This window comes from Mastacembelus armatus, chromosome 4 (genome assembly GCF_900324485.2).
Source record: "Mastacembelus armatus chromosome 4, fMasArm1.2, whole genome shotgun sequence".
NCBI lineage: Eukaryota > Metazoa > Chordata > Actinopteri > Synbranchiformes > Mastacembelidae > Mastacembelus > Mastacembelus armatus.
The window spans coordinates 5363191-5385583 of NC_046636.1; the positions used below are offsets into that span (position 1 = coordinate 5363191).

The 22393-nt window shown below is 39.9% G+C and overlaps 1 protein-coding gene across 3 annotated transcripts; it reads right to left on the reverse strand.

Moving 5' to 3' along the window:
• Nucleotides 1-932: 932 nt before the first annotated feature.
• On the reverse strand, nucleotides 933-12788 carry tmem125a (transmembrane protein 125a). 3 transcript variants are annotated; one of them, XM_026323703.1, is made up of 3 exons: nucleotides 12518-12788; nucleotides 7181-7884; nucleotides 933-2682 (listed from the first exon to the last, which is right to left on the reverse strand). In XM_026323703.1, the coding sequence occupies exon 3, from the start codon at nucleotides 2320-2322 to the stop codon at nucleotides 1624-1626; it is 699 nt and encodes a 232-aa protein (XP_026179488.1). In that variant the 5' UTR covers nucleotides 2323-2682; nucleotides 7181-7884; nucleotides 12518-12788; the 3' UTR covers nucleotides 933-1623. The 3 variants fall into 3 exon arrangements, with proteins under 3 accessions (XP_026179488.1, XP_026179487.1, XP_026179486.1); XM_026323702.1 differs by having other exon boundaries at nucleotides 6402-7884; XM_026323701.1 differs by lacking the exon at nucleotides 7181-7884.
• Nucleotides 12789-22393: the final 9605 nt, after the last annotated feature.

Below are 22393 nucleotides of genomic sequence, written 5' to 3' on the forward strand. Positions count from 1 at the left end.
CAAATTGGTTTTTGATTAGTTGAGAAGCTATCTTTAATCTGGTACCCAAACTACTCAAGAGGAAATCTGGATCTAACAAGATTATAGTTAAGATGTTGGTAGCTTCATATGCCAGTATGTGATGATTTTTGCCAAAGGTGGTGTAGGATGAGACTCGACCTTACAACCTCACTGGTTAAGGCCATAGAGTGATGCTCCATGAGTTCAGCTCCACTTTACATTGCAGAGAGTATTTTGATTCTGTGTTGATGTCAAAAATGATGAAGAAAGCAGTCTAAGGAAAACAAGGTGCTTCGATATTCACAGTTAAGACAAAACTGGGTTGACACACAAAAACATAAAGTAGCCTGGCCATACATTCACAAAGTGCTATGTCATAATTCTCCATATTGTCTTCTTTCATGTGTACAGGCAACCAAATGTTACAGTGAAGTTTTGACAGTTTGTCACAAACACCATAATCCTACTGCACACGCTTTGGTAAAATATGAAAATATGCTGAAACTGAGGGGAAGAAATGAAAAATGAAGTCATTCCAGTTAGCTGGATTTCATTCTCACAAAGCTGTGGAACCCATTGATCATCTGCAGTTTCATCAAAAATCAAATTCATCAGCCAAAATATTTTTTAGAACCTACGTGAACATGGACAGGGTGAGGGTGGTATATGAATCTCAAAGAAATTTTAAAAAGATGAGTATTTCATATTTATGTTTTCTTATCTATCAGTCATTCTGTATTTGCCAGTTAGGCTACATGTCAGCCATTCAGCTGGAGCATTTATACACGACAACATACCATCATTCAGCAGGTAGTTGACACCGGGTTGAATGTGCAGACCTCTAATCTGCAGGTGACCCCCTCAACCATAAGCTAGGTTAGTTTTTCTCTGTGTAGGCTCACACTTCTTACAACTTTTTCTTTACACATACATTTGGAAGAAAAGCTTTATTGAACTCAAATGATTCATTTCAGGCTTTGGCAGGTATGCTCATATCACATTTTTGTGTTCAGTTGAATATGGCTGAACGGGATATGACACCTATTTGAGATCCATTTATTCCATTAGTGTCAGGTTTGTATCAGCTAAAATTTGTGCTTTTCAATTGACTGAATCTCCCTAAATATCAATCAAGTCAACTTTATTCTTATTTTTCATGCTTTTGTGCTGGTGACCTGCATACTAAACACTGCCTCTGCCATGCTGTGACAGGCGCCAATATTTCTAGAACTCAGTCCCCTGTAAATGGTGTCAGATTTACAACATGTAATAAACTGTTGATTTGAATTTTCAAATACCACTCACATGCAAATGACATGCCACAGAATCTGACTTAGTAGGCTACCTAATCACGTGGAGAAAATATCTGAGGCAGGGCACTTTCAGCTGCATTATGAGCACTGCATTGTAGTCATAAATATTTCTTCATTGCTAACATTTTCACCAAGCAGGTATTAGAAATTCAACTTGGTTTGTCTCAGCTGGTGACAAAGCTTAAGCTTTTAAGGAATGCATTTTGTTTTAATCAGGTGTCTTGTAATGTGTGTGCTATTTTAGTTTGAGCTCAATGTTCTGACATGAAGATCAAGGTGACAAAATACACAGTCTTAAAGTGGTTACATCTCATATAAGGTTAGCCAGACTGGAGGTAGTCTCTCTGCGAGCCTGGCGGTCCATGTGTCCAGAAACTGTGAAAATATTCAACACCCGGTCCACCAACCTTCGTCCATTCCTTGTCCTCTCGAGCAGGACCACCACAACAGAATATATCCCAGTACCCACAACTGCAGCTCCCCCTCCAGCTACCAAAACCACTCCAGAAATATACATATCATTAAGGGCTTGGCCAGGCTTCGGCATGTGGTTTGCCAGGGCCAGACGTAGTAGAACACCTCCACAAATCAACAGTGACAGCCCAGTAATTAAAACCACAAGGAGGTCAGACAAACCGCCACTTTTTAGCATGTCAATTCGCTGTCGGCTTCGAACACAATTCATGTCCTGCACAGCTGAGCTGAGCAATTGTTTAAGCAGGACCCCGAGGGCTAGCAGGCACAGGGCTGTGCCCGCACCCAGCCTCCATTCACTTGAGACGCTCGTGGTGGTAGAGAGAAGTCCAACTCCTCCCAGTCCGCAGCCCAGGATTAGAAGAACGGCTACGCAGTAACACAACATAGACTTTCCAGGATCTCTGAACCACCACAGCTCCACCTGCTCCTCCAGGATACTATGCTGAATTTGAGCTGGGTCTGCTGGTCCATTTAGGCCCACCTCCGGGCCTCTGGGGTCCCTCAGAGGGGGAAAGTTATCCAGTTCAGGCATCGTGATGCCACTACCAACTGGTTGCACAGGGACGCCACCACCACAGAAAAAATAGAATCCACATAAGAATATTGTAGTTCTTATCTAATTTACCAATGTGTGCCACCAGTGTGTCTATGGAGGACATGAATGTAACCAAATGTTTTAAGACATTTAGCTGAGTTGAGTGTAATGGAGTTTTATGTGTATACCACTGTTCCACAAATTCTCTTCAGGTCTCTTACTCCTGTTGGAATGACATCCGTTGTATCTCACACCAACTGGATAGAGATATATCCAAATAGTCCTTACTGCACCAGCATCCAAACATCCACAGAATTTCCAGTTTGGTTTGTTTTTTTGAGGTGTGGCAGCAGTCACCTGGAAGAGAAGACAGATGCAGATGTAACAGGGTTTGTACAGTGCACAGTTCTTGCTATTTATTCAGAAGTGTAGGTCTATTTGCTTCTTAGCTTATCACGTCCAGTTTTGAGCCCTAAAATTTGAACTTTAAATCCTCTTTGTTCTTTCCTGTCAAGATACTCTAAACAAATAATGCAGGTATTTTGTTTTGCACAACTTGAAAATCTGATCTAAGATAAAGAGCAACTTTTATAGCTGCTTAAAATCCTATTTATCTTCACTTCCATGGGGCAAGTTCTCTACTTACTGCAGATATGTTGTAGATCACCATCAAGGTTTTGAACAATGATGTTGGGTGTGACCAGTCTGTTGAGATGCACCAGACTGTCAACCATAAGAGGTCAGTGAAACAAGCTTCAAACTAGTTACTTTCTAAAAATGCGTCTGTTTGTCTTTGCAGAACATGGTGGATAAAATTCCATCAAATTAAAAATGCACAACCACACACACAAACTTGGTATGTAAAAAAGCTTGGTGTGCTGACAGTGGCAACCTTTTCTATCTCCCATTATCACTATGCTAATGAGTTACCACTACAGTGGCGGCTGGATAAAACAAGCACCAGCTGCTGATGAAACAAACAATGGCCATCCACACACACTCAAAAATGGTTTTCTTTCCTTGTGGGGACTTTATGTTGACTTATACTTATTTTCTGGAGACCTCCCAACCTTAACATTAACTACTTGCCTATTCCTACCTAACCTAACCTTAAATTCAGTGATTTACAGCATCTGTTACTCACATCTTAAGTGTTTAAAACAGGTTTTAGTCCCCACACAGCTAATGCACAAATATATGTTTTCTTGAGCTCACTTGATCAATCATCCCATTTGATATCTCCAGTACATTCAATCCAGTCATTGTTCTTTCCTTACATGTATGCATTGTCTAAGCGGTACTATTCTAGTGGTTTTCTTTGCTTACCAGGTAAAAACTCATTATACCCACCATATTCTGTTCAATTCCCTCTCCTCTCTTTCTTCTTTACCTTCCTCAGCATTTTTATCACTTTACTGTAGTTTGCAACCGCATCACACATCCATAATACAAGCATGTAAACACATACACCACATCCACACACAAACAAACATCCTCAAGGTTATGGCTGTTGACAGCTTGTCTTTAAACCTGTCAGCGGCTTTATTTCTATCAAAGTCAGCAGTGCACGGCACAAACCCACATGGCCCAACACAAGCTGACAGGACTAACAGCTTGTCCTCAACAGCCGTGAATTTTGCAAACACAAACACTGCTCTGCAAAATAAAACATATGTCAGTGTGAGCAACCATAACATGATCTTGCGCTAAGTCTTAAAATCTTTTCTTTATTATTTGTCACATCTCTAGTAATAATTTAAAATGCATGGACAGAAACAAATTATCTGACTTTCCCCCATCTGTTCAGAAGACTATAAAGTAAAAGTAAGATCACATTGCTTATTAGTGTGGACAGGTATTGACTTGTACTGAGGCAGAGCAGTAACACCGTGACACTGGGAGATATGAGGTGCTAACACAAGGTGTGAAATGAAGAGTGAGGTAATTACAGCAGAGCAGGAGTGTTTATTGGCAACACGCTGTTCTGGAAGCTTTACATATCCGGTATAGGATGGATAATTGTGCCTTTCCTCACATATGTGTATTTTTTTTACAACAGTGACAAACTGTAGATGAGCAGCAAAAGGTGAGGATTTGAAAACTACATGTATGTGTGCATGTGTTTTCATTTGACTGTGATGTGCTTGTAATGACAAAGATGAAGGTGCTTTTGAGTGTGTGTGTGTGCGTGTGCGTGTGCACATCACGTGTTCGTTGAGTCACTAATTAATCCCAGCTGGTTTGAGCTCAGTGTCACTGACAGGTAGCAACACAGAAATAACACAGTAATTGAGGTGTGCATCTGTACGTTTTTTTTTGTTGGTTTTTTTTTTGTGCCTGCGGTTGAGGTGCTGAAGGTGCGTAACAAATAAACAATACGTGAAATACACACCACCATCCGATCCTTTTTTTATGTAAGGTTTAAAAAATATTACCATCCTTCATTCAGTAGAAATTTATGGGGATCACTTAGTTTCATTAGATAGCTCACAGTAAAGCACAGCAGGGAAACAGCCAGGTGCAAGAGTGAGAGATGATGGCACACAGAGATCATAAGAGGAAATCAAACCCTTAACAACACAAGTATATCTTACTCCTTGTTATGTTTCTCATACTTGGATCTCCATAACATAAACAGACACACAGAAAGAGAGAGAGACTGCTGGACTGTGTCTGCCTATATGACCTCTAGACTTTGTCATATCAGCTGTGTCATATTGGCCTCATAAATATCTTTACGAAAGCACTAACTCACAGCTTCACTCTCCACTGACCTTATTTTAAGTAATACTGAACAGGACAGAGACACAAACAATTTAAACACAACTCCACACTACATCATACCACTCAGTTCTACAACGGCATCATAGTCATTCTGATTTAAAGTAATATACGGCCACTTTACACTGTGTGACTTTTGGCTGCCTGAGACAAACATTGACACTGATGAGATCAACCTGATAAAATCACTTCCGAATGTGTGATGGCTGAAAAAAATCTGACATAATCAGAAATTTAGGAGCAAATTCTCACAATGTGACCACTACAACAACCCAATGACCAAATGCAGAAACACACACTGACGGGCACAGTTGCCACCATATTTTAAGCGAAACAACTATGAACAAATACACCAAAACAATAGGGGCTAAACGATTTTTGTGACTGTGCAAAAGATGAAAAGTTTGTGGAGCTGTGACAGGGCAGATGGATGACATGAGCTGATGATGCGTGCTTTGTCTATTAACAAAACAGCACTGCAATTCACCCCACATTCACTGCACAATCTGACATGCTTCAGATTCATATGGAACAGCCTGACAAAGATTTCATTCAACCCATCTTGTATGTGACGCACTGTAAACCTACATGATTGCTGTTGTTGCACAGTCTAAAGACGCAGTCAGGAACAAAACACCTGTGTATTAAAAACCTCCAGTACGTTATGTCTAACAATCTTCACACTTTAGCTGAGAATTTTCACACGACTCCCACAATACTTTGCATATTCATAAAATATGGATCCTCAGATGTGCTACTGTGTCTGACTGTAAAAACATACAACAGGCAAAAAACTCCATTATTGACTTTATCCCTTCATTAGGCTCAGTTAGGGTGTTCTCAATTTTGAGGTAAACTGAGTAAGATAGATCAAAAACATCAAAAACAATGGCTATATCATCATGATCACGGTCAAAAGTATTTCACAGAAGCTATATAAACTTGCACCAGTGATCATTATCACAATTTATTTGAAACAGATACTATAGCTGAAGACCACCCTAAATGGGTTTCTTTCAAGTGACAGGAATAATAAGTATGGCCTGGATGCTCAGTTCTGCACTGAAAACTGAAATGCCTGAAGACAGGGTGACGCTAAAAGTCCAAGCATTCTCTGTTATGCTAATGAACAGACAGTGATGATGAAAAATCCTAAACATAATTGTAAACCTTGGACATAGAGTATCATTCTCACTCTGCTCCTCTCTGTGTGTCTGCCTCTTCTAAGTTTTCAGCCTGCAAGGTCAGAGGAGCTATGCTTTGGAGTAGAAAACACTATACTGCACTCCAATTACCTGGGAAGCTCTGGGACTCCGGTAATCCTCCCTCTGTTTCGTTGGCCTGTTGAATTCATTTCACCAGCCATTAGCCATTTTTAATTGTTGATGCGTACTTCTTTTACAACTGGTCACCTGGCTTTATATGGCTATCAGAATGTTGGTCAGCAGAGTAGGTTAGAAGATGGGAAAGTAGAGTATCTCAAATCATTATTGTAAAAATTGCAGGGACTCAGGTGGGATTTTTCATCAGAAGAGTTACACTGCAAATGCCTCAACACAAAGTGGATGGTGGATGAGTTACCAAAGGTGCAATGCAGGATGTTACAGCTCAAATAAAGGAAGCCCTAGGAAGCTCTTAGTTAAGTCCCAGGTGTATTTTTTTTCTGTCTGCAGAAGAAAGCTTTTTCCACTTTATTCAGGTGTGGGAAGCACGAGGGAAACTGTGGCTTGCTTACCAAATTTTAAAAAACCCTCTTGTGTGTAGATTTGAATGTTCACATGGCAATGTTTTTTCCAGGAATTTTCAGTTTTAATTATTGTAAATTGTTAAATCACAGAGGTCAGAGTGAATGGGAATTATGGGGCTCAGAATGAAACTTTTGTGGTGATGGGATAAACTTCAGCAACACCCCAAACTGACGAACAGCGTTTCCTTCAATATTTTTAGATCCATCTTCTTGTGGTTTCCTGTTTCTCTCAAACAATGTGTCCTGTATTTAGAATATTGTTTGCATCTTCTCAGCACACAAGCAACAAGGCATCTCTGATAAATAATCAAAGCAAAAGTATGGCACCATTTAGGGGGAAAAATGAGGCCCCTCTGATCCTGTCGCTGAATTTACTGCTGTCTGCGTTTTTATCCAAGGGCTTCGGGTTGGCCTGAAGGGGAGTCCACGTGAGACTGGGCGATGTGTTGCTGTGGTGACAAAGCAATACACTTCTTCCTGTTTTCCCCTCACATGCACACCCCCTCCTATACTCAGGCGTTGATTCTCTTGGCGTCCCCACGGGCGAGGAGAGGGGTCAGGGTTGGCTCCATCTGTCTATGTGATGGGCATTGGTGCCAAGCACCACGGGGGCTGAAGGGAGAGGAAAGAAGACTTGTGTGGAGTGGGAGGGTAACGGATGTTTCTGAGCTGTCATCTGGGACTCTGAATAGGGCAGAGACTGAGGCTGAAGCTGGGGCTGGGGGGAGTTAAGGGGCTAAGGGAGTCGGATAGGGATAAGGGGGTTAGAGGAGAGAGGGCCTAAGGATTGTGAGAAAAGCTCAGGGCTAGGGATAGTGCTGAGGCTTCACTGCTGTTCTGAGAGTTGTGACTGGCAAAGAGGAAGGATGCTGAATAGGTCTTTATGCAGACAAGCTGTATCTTTCTTTCTTCTCTACAGTCACAATGGACTGCTGAGACACCCAGGGAGCCTCACTGTCCGGAAACAGTGAGGAGACAATGGCCAAGTCTGTGTCACTGTCCTCACTCTGTCAAGAATCACAATGGAAAACCTAAAACGAAGAGAAAGACTTTACATTAGCTGCATATACTGCATTGTAAACCAGTTGCTATGGTTTACCTTAGCAGGGTTTTATCTATTTACTGCTATTTACTATTTACTGTTCTCTTTTGCCAGTGAATTTCAGCTTATACCAGCCCGACTGATTTGCGATTATCATCCTGATTTACAGACTTCATCAAAATGAGCCACTAACACATAACAATGGGAGGGGATGCACTGATGAGCTCCTCAGCTGGACTCATTTAGATGTTGCAGCCACAGCCTTTTTTTACAAACTCTCACATAACAGTGATTTTTGTTTTTTGCCATGCTAGCGGCTTGGTTCTCAAGATGGTAACATTAGTTGTTGGTTGATTAATCACTTCACCACTTTGGTCAACAGTGCGATAACTCTACAGCTATTAGATGGATTGCAATGAAACATTTTTACAGCCATTCATGGTCCCCAGAAGATTAGTCTTAATGTACTGATCCCTGAGAGAGGGATTTCTGGCATGGAGTGAATTAGATAATGAGGATGATTGCCAAAATATTTGGTAAAAACATTTATGTTCCCCTCGGGACGAATTCTAATCACAATAGGGATGATATGACTGCCATCCTCAAATTAAAATTATTTTTAATACTTTGGTTTATGACCAAATCTAAACTAATGACATCCCCATCAGCCTCAGGAATAATTTGGCTTTGGTGCTCATTAGCAGTTCTCCACATGCTAAACAAATGATTAGTAAACACTATACCTGCATCAACACTGTCAACACGTGTCATGCTGTACTGTAGGTTACCCTACACTCTTAGTGTTAATTGTCATTGACATTTCTTCAATGTAAACTCACTCCTCCCATTCCGATTCTCCATCTTACTCTATGACACTTCACATATGGTTTAATTCCATGCTTCTGAATGAGCACATTTCTCAGCTTATGGCATCACCCAGAACGGCACAGCCAGGCGAGACCTGTCGCCCTGACACCTTACACACACATACACATACACACACACACACACACACACATAAACACACACATACACACACACACATACACATACCATCTAATTTCTCTCTCATGCTTCACTATTACCCAGCCCTACACACCTTCCTTCTTTTCTTCTACATCACTCCTCTCTTTCACCACATATGCTTTTTTATCTGCCTAACTTCTTATCTCGCCTGTCTGCTATCTGCTCTGGCATTTTGGGCGTTTCAGGAGAAAAATGTGGCTAGAGTTGAAAGACCTCCTGATTTATATATATATGTCTGTGTTTGTGTGTGTGTGTTTGTCTAAATGCTGTGGTTACATTACTTTCTTAGTCTTTACCTCCTCAAACCTCTTGCTCTTACTCCTCAGCATTCCCAGCATTAAAAATCCACCTATTCATCAACTTCAAAATCACATTAACACATTAACAATATACAGGCCCAAATAATCATTACATTTTTTTCAATAATGTGCAATCCATTCTCTTATATGGCATGTGGCATTTCCTTCTTTTTAAACGGAGCTTCCTCTTCTCAGTGGTGAAACACACTGCTGGGGACAGAAGTGTAGCCCAGCCCAGTTTAGTTGAGTTTAGCACAGGCTATGGAGCCCATTCAGTCACTTTTCAACAGCAGGAGCCAAATGGGGCTCTTGAATGCTAGTGCCAATTCAAATAGCTAGAATACTTCTGCTTCCATGAAAGAGTCTCCATTACCAAACAAGAGAAAAGAAACAATTTTGTATTTCTTTTTTGGAAGTTGGACAAAATGAACTAAATAGTGTGCAGAATGACTAAGCTATGAGATACCCCATCAGTACATGTAATGGTAGAGAAGGGAAAGAGCCAGTTGTTTTTCCCCTGTTGTGCACAGCTGCAATATTAAAACACTAATCAAATCACCAATTAACATGCTGGTCCCCTTCTGCTTCACTCATGTAGCTGATAATGGGAAAGAGACTACCTTTCCTTTTTTTGCTTGTCTTTGTTTTTTTAACCCTCCTCTTGTGGGTTCAAAAGTGATATTCAGCACATTTCTAATTTCATATAGGCTGTCTAGTGATAATGACTGTGATGAATGAGATGGCTGACTTGAATTCTGGGTGTCTATCTTGTCTGTTGACTACCTGAAGTGACATGTACAGCAGCACATTATGATTTAGGCTGAGATACTGGTGTTTTCATATTTGCAGCCACATAGGTTCAAACTTTTTTTGATGAAATTTTGTATAGACATTCATGTTCTCTTGAAAATGAAGGTTACTAAGTTCCATGATACCCTGTTATCATGAGGTTGACACTTGTGGTTTTACGTGACACATTTTGACATCTATCGATTTGATTGCCATAAAATTCAATAGACATGCATATTTCCCACAGGATGATATGTAATAATTTTGCTGGCCTTTTGGCTCTCTTGCAGAGTGTTGAATGAGATTATTCATAACTATCTCATTTCACTCTAAAGCTAGCAGCTGGAGCCTAGCTTAGCTTAACACAGAGACTTAATAGGACTGAGAGGACACACCTAGCCCAGCTCTGCCTTAAGGTAACAAAAAATACATACCTAAGGCTAAAACTCAGTAGCTGACACACTGAATTTGCTATTTTGCAGGGGGTCATGAGCCAAATTATTAGCCTACTTGGCCTAGACCTATAGCTTCCTGGTTGCTTAGCAACTGGTCCTGGCCAAGAAAGAGCCTGGTCAAATACCTGCACAACTAATGATTATCCCATCAGCCTCAGCGATACTGTGCATTTAGTACTAATTAGCAAATGCTGGCATGCTCGAGCTGAACTGAGATAGAGAATACAGTAAACATTATATCAGCAAGTAAAATTCAGCACAGTGCAGGCTCACACAGCTGCTGGCATAGCTTTTGTATTTGCACAGAGATGCTTAAAGTTATGATTATTAATTTGAGACAGGTGCAAGAGAAAATGACTTTTCTAAGTTTCCTTAACACAAAAATGTCAGTAATCTTACACTAACTCCCACTATACTGAAGTGGTTGAATTAAAGTGATTAGGCTGATGGCTGAATGAGTATTATTCCCAGGGACAGAGGGGGACGTGGTCCGTAAAGCTAAACACACTACATGACTCTGACTCTGTGTATCTGCTGACTGTGAAATAAAATGCCTCTTGGGGATATTTAAGATTCAGGTCTACTCTCGACTCCACTCTGTGTCTGGCATCCATGTCACACACACATACACATCTCACCTATACGCAGCTCTCATATAACTCCTCCACTTTGCACGACCATCCCCAGACCCAATCACTGGCTCACTTCACTTTTCTTCTCCTGTGTTTTCATTCAGTGCTGCGTGTTGACTTGAGGCTGTTTTGCAATGAGGCCTGTCATATGGTCTTCAGCCTGAGTTGTTTTTAAGTGTTACACCTCTTTTTATAGGAGCTTTAATATGTACAGACACCCTGTCATGATTCATCTTTGGTCTTCAGATTTTAGTTACAACGCGTCGGTATGAGCAGGGGCAGAGGTGTCAAGCGTGAACAGTTTATTTGTGTCTGTTACAATCGCTATAACATGAATACAGCATAAACAACATTTCCTGTTTATGTGGTTTATCGATTTTCCACAGTGCAGCAAAACTGACCTTTGATTATATGACAGTAAGCCTATGAATTGTTGATCTCCTATGAATATGAGGCCTTCACTGTATGTGGTAAATAGAGGCCATCATGCTGGTGCAAAGGTTAGGGTGTGCTACAGTGTCAACAAGTTTTACTTCCCTGTTTTTAATGGAAACAAAATATGCAATTCATTCTTTCCGGAAAGTCCAGAACACACAGACGTTATATTGCTGCTGCTGCTGCTGTTGCTGCTGCTGCTGCTGCTGCTGCTGCTGCTGCTGCTGCTGCTGGGGGAAAAGGTGCACCATCACCTAGATTCCTCTCATTTCTAGATACAGAGGTTAACACTTCTGAATCTTATGTATTACTCTGATTTAATGATTCAGTGACCAGTAAGCCTACATGGTTACACAGTGTAAAATATGGCGTTTGTGTTTAAAAAGTGTTTCAGCTGAGCCTTACTGGAAGACCTTAGAAACAACAAAGTCTGCTTTTCATTTCAGCACTTTGAGAGAACATGGGTCTATGATAAAATTAGACATAGGTAGAACAAAAAGTAATACAAACACGAATAATACATGACAAAGAAATATTGCAAAGGACAGATAAAATCACCTGTCTCCTAATAAACAAAGAAATAGCTACACTGGATTACAAAAGATTCAAAAATAAGTTCAGGGAGATTTATATAAGACACAAACACATACTCGACTGCTGGTAATTAAAAGATGGATTGGCTATTTTTAGCAACACATTAAAAATATATTACAGAAGCCTTTAATAAATCCAGTCAATATTTGTGTCGCCTATCAGCAGTATAAGGAAGGCCTATTATAAAACAGGCATATATAGTCGTCAGGTATCACTATTTCATTTAGATTGGTCTTTTATTGCTGGTTTCGGTGGGAATAAAGAGGGACGACTGGCACGTCAAAATTCTCACAAGTAAGTTTCAAATGACAATGAAAGAAATAAAAGCAAAAGCTGTTCGATTAAAAAAGTTGTTCTTTGTGTGTGTCCTGTAAATAGGAAGCCTTCCTTACCTGTGCGCCCCGCTGTTCACACTCGGTCTTATTCCGCACCGTGCAGCGCTGCTCGCCTTTAATTCCCAACCAGTGTGCTCGGTCTCAGCCTCAGTCGGGTCGCCGCACGCCTTCCTGCCTTCAGTCCCTGTCGGATCAAAGTGTCCAGGGGACAGCTAAGACACCAGCTGTCGCTGCTCCGCTTCCCGCTTTTGCTCTCTGTGGAGCCGCACGGTCTCTCTGCCTCTTCAGCGGACGGACTTTCCCCGTTTAATGCAGGTGTGGCCGCGCACGGCGGCAGGGGACGCCGGTGGGAGGGGACAGTCTGTGGATCGACCTCGGCACCGCCGTTCGAGTCCCCTGTGGGGAACCGCAACATGGGGTATGACAGCTCTAATAAACGAAAGCCACATTGTGATTGTGATATCTGCCGATGAGCTGAGGGTTGATCGATTTTACTGAGCAGAAGTGGTCTACCCAGCTAGACCCTAAGGGGGAAAACTGAAATATGTCTCTGTGCTGGTCTCATCAATAAAGGTTAGAGTCAAACTGGTGGATTGATATAATATTGATGTATAATCATAACAGATCACCGAAAAAGGTCATAGCACGTGGTGACCTTAATGTTTTATCACTTCACACACTGTGTGTTTGTGCTTTTGAGATGAATAGTTTCAGCTGTATCCCCCTCCACAGTCTATTTAGCAGCTGTTCTGGAGCTTTTGGGTATAACACATGATTTACTTCAGCAGATGGAGTTTGTCCTATTGTCATACTGTAGAGGTGTAGGTGTAAAAAAAAAGTGAGCACTTTAAGATCCTGCTTTATTAACGTTTTTTGTGGTGTTTGTGTATTTTTACCAAATTCATCTGTTCAAATCTGTTCATGTGTGTTTTAATCCAAAACCCAGCACCTGCATGACTTTGAAGTAGTTAGTCACAGATTATTAACTAATTCGGTTTTAAATGAACTTATACTATAAGATGTTTAACATTATGGGAGTGCGTTTCTATAGTTGTCATTTTGTAGAAATCTTAGTGTTGTTCTGTAACTACAGTTATTGCAGACAGTGAGTACAGCACGTAGAGTTTATTGGTCACACGATATATACAACTCTGGGCACATTTCACTATAAAGAGCTTTTCATTTGATGATTTTTTTGTTGCTTGGTATAAATTTTATTAAACTGTGAAAATGCTCTAAGCGCTACATCCATCCATCCATCCATCCATCCATTATCTATACCCGCTTATTCCTAACCAGGGTCACAGGGATCTGTTGGAGCCTATCCCAGCTTTCTTTTGGGTTAAGCACTACATAATGGCATCAAATTACCTGCAGGCCATAACCAAAAAGTTTTTCTTTTTTTTTTTTACATCTGGATCTTATTCATTGTTATCCTCTCTCTCAGGAGGCCTCCTCGTTCATTGCTTCTTAAGATTTGATATCTTAATTTCTTTCAGGGCCATGATCCAAAATTAGATCAAATTCTTCATTCACAGCTAGTCAGTTGCACATTGTGGTGCTTCCACGGGATGGCATGTGCAGACAGAAGAGTCTTATTTATAGACCAAGACTACAAGGACTGATCAGTGGAGTTGGCAATGTTGTGTGTGTGAGAGAGTATGTGAAAGTGTGAGACTGTAGCTGAAAGCAAGATTTCCACATGTTCTTATTTGTGCATTTCTATAGACAGTGTGTGTCAGTATATAAACCATTTCAACTTTTTTGAGAAAAAATGCCTTTACATTTAATTGTTCCTTCTGATGAATAGCCTCCCTATGGCATAACCCATCGATCATGGCATCCCTGACACAAAGGCTGTCATTGATTGATTTCATTTGGCTTTGCCAAGAGTACCTCACATCCATTTACCTCCTCTGTAGCCTAGTGATGCTCCACAACTGGGTTAATGTAAAAACTGACATTTTATTGCCTCTAGTGAATAAACCTATAAAATACATTTAAATGTGTTTAAATCCAAAAATGAAAGTGGGAAGCAAGACACAATTATTCTTACTGCCACTCGTGCCTTGAATATATGAACATTGTGATACTGTAGATTAGGACCTGCTTCACGAGTACAGTATTTTAACCTGAATATCAACTTTACACAATTTTAAGCTCGTCTCCTGTTTATATTTTCATTTTGGTAATGTCCATCGTCATTTTATAAACTTTTTAAGAGCCCACCAAATAAATATGTTAATGAGATGTGATGTTTATTAAGACCCAATGTTTCTGGTGCAGGTGAAGATGGTTTCGTGTTAGACAGTAAAACCTAATTCATATGTTTTTGCTCTGGACAATATACTGGATTCTGAGATTTGCAGAACGTTCACCCTGCACTGCATGTCCAGTGGCGTAATTCATTGGTTTACTCTTTCGGTCTGTGTTTTGTCTCAACTGACAGGTCATTACAACAGTGTACTGTGTGTGGTAACTAAAAATCTGCTTTTGAGGGAGCTTTGAGCAGCAGCTTCATGCTCTGATTTAGCAGCAAAGCATACGTCAATGTTGACATGTGGGTTATTTGTCATTTTCAAGAGCTGTGGAGTGTCAGGCAAATAAAATAAAATGAAATGTGTTGTTCCAAAAAGCATTTTCAAATAGATAATCTCATGTTTTGCATTTACAGCTACTGGAACTTGATGATGCACTGCGGTGCTGTCAGTACAGCCAGCGCACTCACTCAGGAAGCTAAAGGGGACTGTAGGGGGGGTGGTGACAGCGAACAACAAACACAGTCTATCATTTGGTTACATTAGCAGCTGACCTATTTTTTAAAATCATTTTTTCCCCAGTGGTATTATGTAGCCACCTACTGAAGTTAACCAAATACCAAAAATGAATGAATTTAGAGTGGCTGCCATAAAATGGGCCCAGAGAGGGATGCTGAAACATCAGTGGGAAGCAAAATGTTATTGATGTATTTCACAGAAGTATATTTATTCAAAGGAAAATTAAACTACAAAAAGCCATGTTTTCTAAAAAACATTTCTAACAAGGCAGCCAATCACTGTTAAGACTACTTGTCCTTTTGGCACATTATATTGATTATTGTATGTTGATTCCAATAGTACAAAGCTGTTAGCTTTCAATAACTTTCAGAGTTTGCTCAGTCACTCGTAGGTACAGTGAAAGTTCATTTATTAGAGATACTATTATTACTTTGTGAGGTCAGATTGACTTATAGACCCTCCATGATCCTCATTCAAATGTGGTAAGTAGCTGCTTTCTCAGAAAATTGATCAATCACAGCTTTTAGAAGACATGTGTAGTTGTAAAATGTTAGATAAAATACCCCAAACTAAAAGACATTTATTATTATTATTATTATAGCTGTTATAGAAGCAGCCTTCTTCCTGTTGCCTAGAACTGCAGGGTGTGACAATCTGTGAATCTCAATAACATGTTTTCCATCGTGTTTCTGTTCCTCTCCCTGTGGCAGGAAAACTCCATCTGTGTTTATTATGCATCTAGCTCCACCTGGGAGAAAAGGGGAGTGTCCTCAACAGATGAACTACAATCTGTTAACACTGTTGTAAGAAAACACGTTTATCCCCAAAATGCAGAAGGAAGATGTATTCACATCCTGAAAATGGCCAAATGCTTTAGTTTAAGCAGTGTTCATCACTGTTATAGATAGCTGTAGGCTTGTCCTGTGTCTGTGGTGATTTGTTTCTTTTTGTTTAGGATAGAATGATGAAAAAAAATAACAGCAAATGGAGGAGGAGAGGAGAAAATGGGAGATGACCTGGGACACTGCCACTGATCTATGGAAACAGTAACTGATGCATGTGGGAATAAATACAGTCACTTCAATAACTCTTCATTCTGTACACATGAATGTACAGAGCGCCAGATTCACACCGACACACCTGCACACATACTGCAAATTTTATATACACTGTTTGTTTCACGTAAGAGGACATTGCATTGCCTGGTAACTTATTCTCACCTTAAGCAGTTGTGTTGTGGGTGCTTAATTTTTGTTCCCCTAAAAGAAAAAAGTACTAACACTGTGTACGTATACACACATACAAAAATACCCATATTTTTGGTTAAGTTCTGAACAACTCTCAGACAGAGAGATAGATAGCTCTTTGCTTTTTTGCCACTCTTTGTTTACACATTTTGTCACACTTTAAAAAATGCATCTTCCTGATGTAAATGTAGTATTTTTATTTTCTGTTACCTTTTTATAGAGCCATTTGTATTGATTTTGCTCTAAAAAAATTGTGTACACTCAACTTTTAAAAATGTCTTGTCAAACTTTACTCTGAGAGGATCTTTATCCACCCTAATAGAAACCCAGTCCTTACACAAATCTGAACCTAAAACATTCCTCTGAAGTAAAAAGAAGACGCCACAAGACTACACATGCATATACAGATGTTTATACAGCTATCTCTGTGGGGACATTAACTGGCATAATGCATTCCCTTTCTTAATCTTGTGCATCACAACTGAATGCCTAACTCCAATCAGTACACCAAGTCTGGTTCTAACCTGGTCTTAACCTTCATACAGCTCTTTAAAGATGTGTTAGAAAAGGAGCACAGGTCAAAATGCCTTCACTTTTCCCAAAATGTCTATAAAATGTCCATATAGCCATTCAAGTACACACTCACACACACACACACACACACACACACACACACACACACACACACACACACACACACAGGAACGGCTGATCAAGCAATGATCCCCAATTTATAAGGACCAGTGTTTCATTTCCATTTAAATTAAAGATGCCCCAAGTTAGTGGGATAAAACAAACTGTCACTAATTATGAGGGAAACAAAAACCTTTCTTACCCAAAAACAGCTGCAAAATGAGCTCTTTTGATCAATAATAGTTTGTTTTGCTCTTTCTAAGGATTTTACAGAATCTATAATGGCTTTTTCAGTAAATAAAGATTCTTCCTGTTAGCAATTCTTTCCAAATAATTAGAAATTATGATCTCTTACAGACTTCTGTGACTTGGGATTTATTATAGTAGATTATGGGGAACCTTCTGCATTGGGACTCCTTCATATGTTACCAGACTGATCCTATTTAAAAGAATAAAAAAAACTCACTTGCATCCAGTGTCTCATTTTTTTCAATCAAAAACATACAGCCCCGGGTGAAGGTTGGAACATAGTTTGAGGCTCTGCTCTCTTCACCTTAACTCTATGGGTAAAATAAATAGACATTTTCTCATTTCAAGTCTTGAGAATCAATATGCTTTGTTCTTCCTTTAGGTTTTCTTCTTGCACTCAAGTACCACCTTGGAAAAACTTCAGCTTTCTTTTCGTTTATGATGACATATATTTACAAACCTCCAGTAAGTAGGAATATCTGTTATCTCACTGTTATCTCAGTGGTGTGCTGCAACTTGTGCATTTAATACTTGTTTCAGTCATTTTATAATATAAGAACTCATATTTATACCATATCCTACATTTAAGCTGTCACACTACATATTCTTATGTGTATATCCTTTCAAAGCTCAGTTGTGTTTTTGGTCCCTTCTACACAGATAATGCTTTGATATTCCATGAAAGAGAATAAATATAACTTCTATTTTACCAGCTCTTGGCAGGTCCATATCTAGTGGTGTGATCAAAGAACCACAGTTGAAATGTAAGCAGTGGTGTTCAAATGGTTATAATTAGAGAGAACCACAAACCAATCTGACAAAAGAGCATGTGAACAGCAGCTGCTGCACTCTCAAGCAAATCTTTATTCATGAATGGGCGGTGAATGTAGCTATTTCTAACACACACACACACACTCACACACACACACACACACACACACACACACACACACACACACACACACACACACACACACACACACACACACACACACACACACACACACATACACACACACACATCCTCTAAAGTTAAACATAACTCAAAATAGAAAGTCAGATCAATTCTGGCATCTAATTACTTTCAGATACACAACTTATCACTAATTGACCCCTCCCACACAGGAAACCACAGACACATGAAGCACAGACAGGACGTATATTTCTGTCTGTTTGCTGAACAGTAACATGGTGGTGCTGATTAAATATGGACATGGGTTTTCTCCTCCCAGGGAGGGCAAACACCATTGGAAGATAATGGTGAGCATTGTTACAGAGTTTCTGTGATAAATGGGTAGTTTTAGGACAATATTAATGAGCTATGTCAAACAGGGAGTCTACAAAACATGGTTGCATTGCTTAAAGAAGCTGATTAAATGGACTTCTTGTTGCCAAAATCAATTTTAACCTTTTCAGGTTTTCCCCTTTTCATTTTTCACATTTTTTCTCTCAAGTCACATATCCTTTCACTTTGCACTCCAAAGATTTCAGAATGTGTGTGGCCACCTATTTACTTATTCTCACCATTTTTGAAGAAGTTTTTGGCTTGCAAGGCTGAGCAGACAGTTGGGAATACAAAGTTGTTTCTAATAAATCCATGATGAACATAGGATGTTGTGATGTAAGTGGGGAATATTTTGCATGCACATTTCTCTATCTGTCTGTATGTCTTCATGACCGAGATTGAAGCATGGTCACCTTGTCCATTATGTGATATATAACTGTGGCTCATTAACCTTTTGCACCACTTCGAGGCATTCTTCACCATAGTCAATGATTTAGGAGTAATTACTGCAGGTGTCCAGTTAATGTTAAAGAACTGAGAAACTTTATTTGAAAACTCCACTTTGTAATAAAGGCTCTTATCTGTCTCAGTGATGTTTTTCTTCAGTCCAGACGCAGCTCTCTAGAGATCGTCTGATATTTTGCTGCTCAGCCTTCATGTTGTCAGTCTCCATGTTTCGATCCTCATTGTCCTTCTTCAGGCTGCTGAACTGTAGCTCAGGTCAGACTGATTCAGCCTTAGAAATGTGGCCAAATGTGCCTTTTAAAACATCATCTCAAAATTTCTAGGCTGAAAATAACATTTATATTATAGCTGTTACACAACACAACAATCAAATACAGACAGTTTTTAACAGGTAGTTTTACAATCCTCAGTATTAACCAGAGTTACATGGATAAACCAAAGCTATTTGGGGGTTTTGTCCATAATAAGAGATTTCCATTAACACCACAGCTGGCAGAGCTGCCACAGCAGACAGGCCTTTACCTAGGACTGATAATTAAAGATATGGAGTTTCTACACATAGATTACTGTTCATTTACACTTTCAGCTACATGTCTGAACTTTTAAACCCTAGAAGTCCAAGTGGATATCACATGACACACATCACATGTCCTCGTTTGAAAGACCCAAAAATGTATTTTAAAGTATTCTCAGCATTTTGGTATGTGGAAATTTTTTTTTTGTTAGTTTTAAATTATTTAAACCTGACCAGGGGCCATGTCCATACATTAGCCTTTGACTGTATGTATGCAAATGTAAAAGTACTTGATTCAGCAACTTTACCAACAAAATTGGACAGAACTTATTGGTTCATGCCATTTTCTATGCTTGTTTGGCAAAAAAATATCTAATCAAATCCCTTATTCCACTGTAGTGTCATGGAGCACTGGAGGAAGCGTTCACCTTTCTTACTAATTTGCCATAAAATTGTGTGGGTGTGACTATAGATTTGTACTAACAGAGACAACTTCCAAAGGGACTGCCCCAACTCTGTTAAACTTAAAGTGTCTGTCAGCAAACTAGAAAAGAGGCAAACCATCCATTATTGGCCCAGTCAAAAAACAATGGGACACTAGAGACTTTATTTACAGTTTAAACATTGCCAGCATTTTCACTATTTTGTGGACAGGCAGCTGTAAATGTCACTGAGCAAATATACAGCTTAATTACCACAGAGTTGCTATAAGGAGCGGAAAAGCCGAAAGTTTTTCTGTCAACAATAAACACTAAGCTCCTACTGAGGAGGAAGTACATTGTCATTTTAAAAGCACTGGTCAGCCACACACAGATGTTTGTAGTTCTCCTGCCTAATTAGACTGATGTTGTGAGGAGGTATGCTGGGCTTCACTGTCACTTCTGAGCAGAATGATGCCCCAAGAAATCCAATAAGCCTGACAGAGCTGGCTGGATTTACTGTGATCCGTTTCTGCATCACACAGATCTGACTTACCAGTATAAACTCTGAAGGACAACACATCACTTCATCTTGCTATATCACAAAGTTTTTTTTTTTGTTATTCCACAAAATGAAGGTGCACTTTCAGGATGAGTAGCAGGTTGCAGCATAAGCACTTGTGTAGTTGTGCTGTGTGAACAGTCTTCAGGAAAGATAATTATTTTGTTATTAGTCACAAAATAAACACAAAACAAGGACAGTTTTGACAGCATGCCCAAATAGAACCATTTATTTGGTACTGTCTGCACATTTCACCTGGGTGTATGTTAGGCCTGAAAATACAATCATATGAAATTGGTTTCTCCAGAAGATATACTATATGAAAAACATAAAAGATACAATCATACTTTTATATATAATATTAAAGATAATGGATCAGGGTGCTACAGAAGTTGCTGGGAGGCACAAAGGCATGGGGAAACCTGACTTGCAGAGTAGTAATCAGAGATAGTGAGACAGGAGATAAATAAGTGAACAATGAGTCAGTGAGGAAGGCAATTATTGTGAGGGAGGGACACACTGGAGGGCAGAGAGATGGGGTGGAGACGAGTGGGCAAGGAGAACATGACAGAGACAAACAGAGAGGACTGAAACAAAGAAAGAGGAAGAGATAAGTGGAGAGACGAATGGAAAGAAGGAGGTGAGGGAGAGATGACAGGTAGAGTGAACGGAAAATGTCATCAGTCACTCCCTTAAGTCATGCTGTCAGTTAGTGCTCCACATACAGCCTCAAATAGATTTCATTCTGATCTGCAATGCACACACACACACACACACGCACGCACACACACCCTCACACACACACACACACACACACACACACACACACACACACACACACACACACACACACACACACACACACACACGCACGCACGCACGCACGCACGCACACACACACACACACACACACACACACACACACACACACACACACACTCACACACATAGCCTGCAAATAGCAAATAAAGTAGGATGTAGTGTCAGGTACCCATATGTGTGTGTAAGATTTGTTGCCAGGACTTGCATTCAAGTTATTCCCCATAAATGAAAGTGATCTGTTTGCTTGTTGTTAGAGAGTTAGCAGAGCACAGAAGGCCTAAGTATGGGCAGATGGACTAACGGGCCGGCTGGCAGGAAGTAACAGGCTGTACGCTTCTTTTTGATTGGCTCTAATTATGATCTACTGCCGTGCCTCCCAAAGAATTGCTGACTGGGTGATGTGTATTGTACATGTGCATACACTTGAATTTTCAGAGAGAAAATAAGACAGGCTAAGGTGTTAAGTGGGTAAAAAAACAGTCTGCATGGACATCAAGAGTGACCATATTGTAGCACGACTATCTGAATTTGCCGGATGTGTTTCAGTGTCCTAGATTTTACAGTAGTTCCTTTTTGTTGGAAAGTACATTTCCCAGGCACACAGTTGTCTAGACTAGTCCATGGACAGACAGATTGAGAAAATATTCGGACTCACTGTGTTACTGTCGTACAAGTGTTTCTCATGAAGTGTTGTGGAACAATATTCTATTAACCTCTTCTGTAACACAATGGTGAGTCAGATAGTGCAAGTCCATGCTGTGCAGCCAAATGTTGCTTAACCCCACAATATCTCAATGTAGAATTCTAGTGTAGATCCCAGGTTTCCCTCAGAAATACAGAATATAACAAACTGAATTTAAGAGGACATGTGTAGAAAATGATGCACACAACACAGGATGTCTTTGTTGATTTGCGGATGCAGCTATTAAATAGAGTCTTCAGTTGTAAACATCACATGAC